Genomic DNA, 7088 nt, shown 5'->3' on the forward strand with positions numbered 1-7088 from the left:
AGGAATTGTCACTTTTAGAGGGCTTAATGAGGAAACTAGTATTTCAATATTTTTTTAATTGTTAAAATGGACTAAGTCTATTGTTTATGAAATACATTCTGAAGAAAAACCTCATACCAATACTATTGTTTCAAAGAACTGAAGTTTGGAGTAATATTAAAAATATGTGGACAACGAAATTAATTTCAAGTGCAATTACGCAGCACCTCTGCCAACAGAACCATTTACTCCAACAGCACTTGAAAACAGGGAATTTGCAGTTGTCAGTGTTCAAATCCACAATGTGAAAATTCCCATTAAAGTCAGATAATATTCCAGACCAATATGGAAGTCCTTCTAATGGTTTAAATGAGCTCTGAATCAGGATCTTTTCTTCTGTGGAATTATGGATGTTACAATAAAGATTAAACAAAACAAAAATTGACTGTAATTTCTATGGCAATACAGCCAGCCGTATAGAACACATCTGGCGTGCATCCAAAACGCAGGCTTGAATCTACCTAGCAACCAAATGGAGCCCTAATCAGAATAAAGCCTGAACAGAAAGAGCACGAGCACAGAAATCTGCAAATACTTTCAACAAAATTGAAGCTTTTGGCATGCAAGACAGTTTAACAACACGAAGCAAAATACTGAATTCTAGCAAGATGCTAATAGAAAATACAGATTTCTTTACATGATCCTTTCTTTACAGAAAGAGACATCAGTACTGAGCTTCCAGCAAAAAATTATCCTCTTTCCTGCTGTGGGCTTCAGCATTATAAAACCAAAAAATATTAACAGATGATTACTTAATAGTTTTATTTTTGTTTATAAAACAGTTCTAAATCTCTGACTGAATAGTCTTACAAACATGATAGAGAATTAACAGGTAAAATATTATTTAAACTCTGGCTCAGTAACCCAAGGCAGGTTTGTCTAACAGCTCCCATCCTCGGGCTGGAATCTGCACAGGGGAGAAAGCTCTCCATGGAGGGGGGGAGAAGACGGGGGGGTGGAAGATTCCCTTTCAGAGGGCCCCTGGCCTCTGCTTGGACTCAGAGGCCCAGCCTGTGGAGCTCAAAGAAAATCCTATCACTACCGAAAAATAAGTGAATTCTAGATTTAAAAAATAGATAGGGAAGATTATATTTAAATGTTGGTTTCGGTAATTGAGCTCCTTACTTATGCCAGAAATCATGAATTGCCTTATTTCTGTAGCAGCAGCCTTGCTGGGTGGCATTACATTATTTATGAGTAACGCAGTCCACGTTTACTAAACATTCCTACTCTCAATTTAGGCTGGGCTTTTTTTTTTTAAGGTTTCAGATAATAGGTCATGTTAAAACTCATCAAAAGCCAACATTTTGATGCCATGCTCAGTGATAGCCAACTGCACAAGTAAATACCAGTGTGCTAACTTGTTCTGCCCTAACGAAGTTACAAAGCATACAGTGAAGTGTTTTGGAAGCACTTACAAGAGAATAAATCCTTCTGAACCACTAAAAAAATCTAATCATGAAGAACTTTAAGGTAAAAAAACCAGAACCACGTGAAGTTAATGCCTAACTGCTCCAGGAGAAGAGAGCATGACAACCCACACAAACACCGCAATACTTTTCCCTTGAAGGTACTCCCACAGACCAAACTCAGGAAGGTAAACGCACAATCCATACTGTTGGTGTAGATAAACCACATTTTGCTGCCAAAAGAAACCTTTACCAGCGTGTACTTGCATTTACGCTAAAAAACCCACTTTATAAGAAAATACGCAATTCTTAATGCACTGATTTTTATTTTTCTGGTTTTAGATGTATTGTTTCAAAAACTACACCATTCCTCCCCCTTACTCACTAACTTTGAATTGCTCTTTCGGAGCAAGTGAAACGTGGTGTCCATCTACTGCTATTTAGGTTTCAACTTTAAGATACAAGCAGTTCCCCTTTTTCCAATTTACTGTCTGAAAAATATCTAAGAGCTGAACAGTAAGATGTGAGACACATGGTCATATTACTCAATTTAGACCCACACTACCAGACAGCCCCTTGCAAAATAAAGTACAGTTTTAACAGTTACTAAATACTAAAATTTACTTTACATCCTCACAAGTTTTGCACGTGAACAAAATTAAAAGCAATACATTCATGATAAATGTCATTGTTTTCACGCATTAGAGCAAAAAGAAATGAGAAAGTCTGAAGAACATTAAGAACAAAACTGAGTTGTAGCCAACTATAGCCTTTTCTTTAATTAAGAGGTAAATGCTTTGCACGACAGTTCAGTTATACAGTCTTGTCTAACGAGAGAGAAAAATTACTTCAGTTATCAAGATACCTCTGATCACTTGGCAAGTCACCCTGTTTGCTGCTCCTTCTCACTCCAAATTCAATACAAGTCTTGGGACTATCAGCTGAATTTTCAGACTACCCAGTAAGACTGCAAAGCATCAGTCGCAGGCTGACTCTCAGCTCCTCGCTAGAGCTAGATATAAGGGGAGACTGCGGTTCAATTAGTGTATTGTTTAAACACATACCAGATGTGTCAAAAGGCATATAAGCCGTATATTCCTGTAGTTTCTTTAAATTTCTACTGGAAATTAGCTCAAGAAACATGCCGACACCTTTACCACTAAGGAAGCAAAGCCATGAGGATGAAACAATTTGTAAAGTTCACATTGTGAGTCAAACAGCTTCCGCTGCAACTCCAGAGAAAAACTTCCACTGCAACTCCCATCACACATGTTCTGAAGTAACTTTTGAAGGCACTTATGATTCATTCTCCTTCCCTCCTCTACCCCACCCACAAAAATGTAACTTTTAAGAGTAGTGATTTGGGAGGACCATTAACACAGATGGAGACAAGCAAATTCTCAGAATTTTATCTGCCCAAAGTTTGCATAGAAAAGCGAACAGAAGATTAAAGATATCTGTAGAGCTTCATTAAAGACATACCACCACACTAGAGTCAAGAAAATCCAATGTGACACTTTTAACACACAGAGTTGTGAACTCTGAAGGAACAATTTATGAAAGGTAAGTGAAGACATACGCAGCACTCTGGTTTGACTCAGAGCATCCTCAGTTCCCTGGTAGCACTGTTTTAATGCTCCTGCCTTTTGTAAGTTCATTTAACGCTGTCCTCGTAGAAGTGTGACACACGACACCAAATTTGATCTGTTACCAAGAGCTGCTTTTACTTCACCGCACCTTTTTAGTGAATAGCGTTTTATTGCTATTCCTTAGCTTACTGGATTTCACCACAACCTGCACCATGAACAGCCGGCTTCATGTCCTTCTCATTTGGACTTTCTAGATTTCAAAGACTAAGCCTATCACACAAATAGGAAGCCACCTACAGCACCGCTTCACCTTAAATATCCTGGCACACACTTCCATACTTCTCTCCAGGTATACTCGCACCCCATCTCTGTTTCCCCACTCTTCTGCACTGTGTTCTCCCTTCACACACAGAAAAGGAAGCACATCTCACTGTCCTTCTCTCCTCTATGACAGAACTTTAACCGTTACTTGCTCTGCCAAGGATGGTTTGTGTCCTCCTGTACCAGTATTGTGTCTGATGGCCAGAAGGTTCTGTGAAACACGGACCGTCAACATCACGCTTAATGCTTCCCTCGTTACACAGACGTGGAAAGAAGCATCCGTCATGCCAAACACAGTGCTTAGGCTGAGCCCATGAGGAGCAGTCTAATGGCACGCGTTGATGAATTCTAACATGTTACAGCCTAACAACAGGTAAACTCATTCCAAAGAAAAACTGTTTACAGGCTGCTCTTGCAAATCTATTTCTTGTCATGAGAAACCTAGCATCATACCAGGTAATCATTAAAGTTTATTTAACACACACCGTTTATGAGCATACCATCTGAATTCCATCAGATTACTAAAACCCAGCAACTTCCTAAAACAGTTTCAACCCCACCATATACCTCATTAAGCAAGGACAATAGCTCAGGTGGCAAGTTTTTTCCAGCCAAATCCACCATTAACTTAAATCTCCATTTAAGTTAGATACTTTCCTACACATGAGGAGATGAAAATCCACGCTTTGCATTGCCACCCTCCATTTTCACTAGCTGCGGCATCTCCTGCAGTGACAGAAATGGAACTCCACATAGCCTTTGACATTCCCTTTGCCATGCAGCTACATCACGAACTACCGATTAAACACAGCCCAAATCCTGAACTCTCCTTCCACTCTTCTGTCAGGCCTGAAGATTAATTGTTTCGATAAACTGAAGCACAAACTCCTTTGCCAACTCTGACAATCTACTTTAAACACAAGGGTTTATAAATACTAAGCATGGGCTTCCCATATAAAAGGATCAAACGACTGAAGGCAAAACTAAAGACCCTGGGTGGGCTGCGCCTAGCAGTGCTCCCAAAAGCACATGCAATTACCCTTAAAATTCTAGTGTCCAGAGACCTGCACAGCCGTAAGCATCTCCGGTTTGCCTGGCAGAGGGTGCGGGAAGGAGCCCTTCGGGGGAACTGCCTGTTCCGCAGGTGAAGCTTCAGCTTTCAAGGCGGAATCTCAGACATCGTCGCAGCGACAAGATTATGCAAGCTGGCCTACAGCCGCTGCCTGGGAAGCTCTAGTTAGGCAACACACAAAATTAATTCTCTGCGATCTTCGGCACCGGAAAACGGGCAGCAGAGCAGGACGCGGTGCCCGGCTTTCCCCGGTTACCGGAGCTAGACCACAAGGGCTTCCGCGGCTCCCCCCGCCCGGCCGGCGGGGCAGAACTCACCCACGAGGCGAACGCGCCCGGCCCCGCCGCTCCCGGCGGCACGCTGGCAGCTCAGCAACGCTCCTGCCCTTCGGCCCACGCCGCTCCGCCGGGGCGGGAACCGGGGGGGGTGGGGTGGTGAAACGCGCGGTGAGCCGCCCCCCCCCCCCCCAACCGCTCCGGCCAAGCGGCGGCGGGTGGGGGCGCGGGGCAGGGCCGGTGCCCGTTCCCCCCACCCCGCCGCAGGGCCCGCGGCCGAGCCCCGGCCAGGCCGCCCCGCCGCCCCCCGCGCTCACCTGCGCTGCCGATTTCCATTCATGGAGCTGGGTGCAGCCGCTCAGGGCTGCGGCTTTCTCCGCTGCGCCGGGCCCGGCGGCCGGCTCGGGGCTACGCGGGGCTACGCTGGGCTGCGCTGGGCGGCGGCCCGCCCCCTTCCCCGCAGGCCGCGGCCCGGCGCGTCGCCTCGGCCGCCCGGAGCTCCCGTCCCCTCAGGCAGCAGCGGCGGCGGCGCGCGGCGACCGCAGCCCCCCGGGCGGAAGTTGCGTGGCCGCCCGCAGCCCCGGCTCGCGCTGCCGCTCTGCTCCGCCGCGCGCGCGCGCGCGCGCCCCAACCGCCGGAAGTCCCGCCCCCGCATGCCGGGCCGCGCACCCTTTCCGGGGGCGGTGCTTCCGGGCGCCGGGTGCGCGCGCGCGCGGGAAGGAGGCGCGGCCGGAAGTGCCCGGTGCCGCGCAGCGAAGGCGCGAGCCGGCGCAGTTGCTCGGCAACGGAGCGGGGGGGGGGGGGGCGGGAAAAGCGGCGGGAGCGGCCGGAGACACCGGAGCCGCCTCAGGGCCGGGCCGGGCCGAGTCTGTCAGCGCCGGGAGAGCGGGGCCCGGCTGTGCCCCAGCCCCGCAGCGTGGACGCCGGGCCCGCCCTGTGCTGCCCTCACCGGTGGGGCTGTACGCGGGCGCCCTCGGGAGCCACCCCTGAAAGCACAGGGTGGGTTTTCCCGTTACCTCACAGAGGAGGATTTTCACCTACAAGTAGAAACCGTCACCGCGGGCTTTCTCCTTCCAGCCTACCGAACACACGCTGTGGCCGTTGGGGCATACGACGGCTCTTAGGGCTGCTAGCCCAGGTCCAAATGCATTATGTTGCTGGGTTGTTTAACCTTCACTAAATCTGCCAGTCGAAAAGCCTCGGCCTTAGTCACACTCAAGAACGTAGCGCTCTGCGAGTATTTCCCTGTTTGTAGGACGCAGCAACACGCTGGACGGGAGCTCTGACGGCTGCTGGCACGTTCCGCACGCGCTGCCAGGAACGCTGACTGAACGCGCCGGCTTCTTCCTCTGCGCTGAAAAACCTGGTAAAACACGTATGGTGTACGACTGCAGTGCTAAGGTGAGGGGAGGAGATCCTGCGAAACAGCACTGCCAGAACACGGGGAGAGCCGCGCGGCAGGGCCAGGCTCAAAGCAAGGCAACTCTAGGCAAGGCTACGGTATTAAACGCTGCTGCAGACAATGAGGGTGAATATGCAGCCTTCCTCCCGCACAGCTTCAGAACAGCCTTCTCGGGGAGGGAGATGTAAAGACATCTGAGAAGCGTACACTCAACTGACTAAAAAACCCGCTAAGTGCACATTATCCTTCGACATTCCCATAACAACCAAAGGATTGACATCAGGCCTGTGTTTATTTTTCCAATTTGCAGGGGAGCTGTGAGACTCTAAGTAACTCGGGTTGATGAAGAGAATAAAGACTATGATTCACTATATCACCATAAACTGAGAGCGTACATCTGCCCTTTTCTCAGTTTTTGGCAGCGTTTTTAACAATGTTTAGTACCAGTTTGTTACAGATTTGGTGCACAAATTGTCACCAAACAAGCAGAGGGTGAAACAAGCAAAGGAATTGTGTGCACATGGGGAACTGATTCAGATGCACCACGCTCAGCACTGGGTCAGGCAGTGGCACCCTTATCTCTATTTCCTCTGCCCCCAAAAGATCAGGTTTTTGGTAAGAACAGTATATTGTGACTTGGCCCAGCAGGTCTGAACCTGGTAGTTGTGAGGAAGAAACAACGTCGCCTTTCCCGGTGGTGAGAGAGGCACTTCCCCAGATAAACGGCTGTAAGTGAAGAGCTGGAACCTTGGGCCAGCAGAAGAGGAGTTTGAGATTCATAACCCAGATTTTGGAATCATTAAGAATGACCATCCTGGGATCTGCCAGCTAAAGTAGTCTTCAAAGTGTAAATTTAGCTATCAGGTAAGCTATGTAGTAAGGGCTCTAAAACCATGCAAATTAACAGTAAACTACAAATTATTTCCTTAATTGAAATCCTGAGAGGGAAGGGGAAACACGATCTCCAAGATCAAGCAGATA

The 7088-nt window shown here is 48.0% G+C and overlaps 1 protein-coding gene across 1 annotated transcript in view; it reads right to left on the reverse strand.

The window, feature by feature from the left end:
• AGO3 (argonaute RISC catalytic component 3) overlaps positions 1–5335 on the reverse strand; it is a 41986-nt gene extending 36651 nt beyond the window's left edge. The window contains exon 1 of the mRNA XM_075773850.1: positions 5023–5335. Within this exon, the coding sequence (XP_075629965.1) occupies positions 5023–5041 (19 nt within the window). The 5' untranslated portion in view covers positions 5042–5335. The remainder of the gene's footprint in view (positions 1–5022) is intronic.
• Between the last annotated feature and the right edge of the window lie 1753 nt (positions 5336–7088).

The sequence above is a fragment of the Balearica regulorum genome, chromosome 22, assembly GCF_011004875.1.
Source record: "Balearica regulorum gibbericeps isolate bBalReg1 chromosome 22, bBalReg1.pri, whole genome shotgun sequence".
NCBI classification, from domain to species: domain Eukaryota; kingdom Metazoa; phylum Chordata; class Aves; order Gruiformes; family Gruidae; genus Balearica; species Balearica regulorum.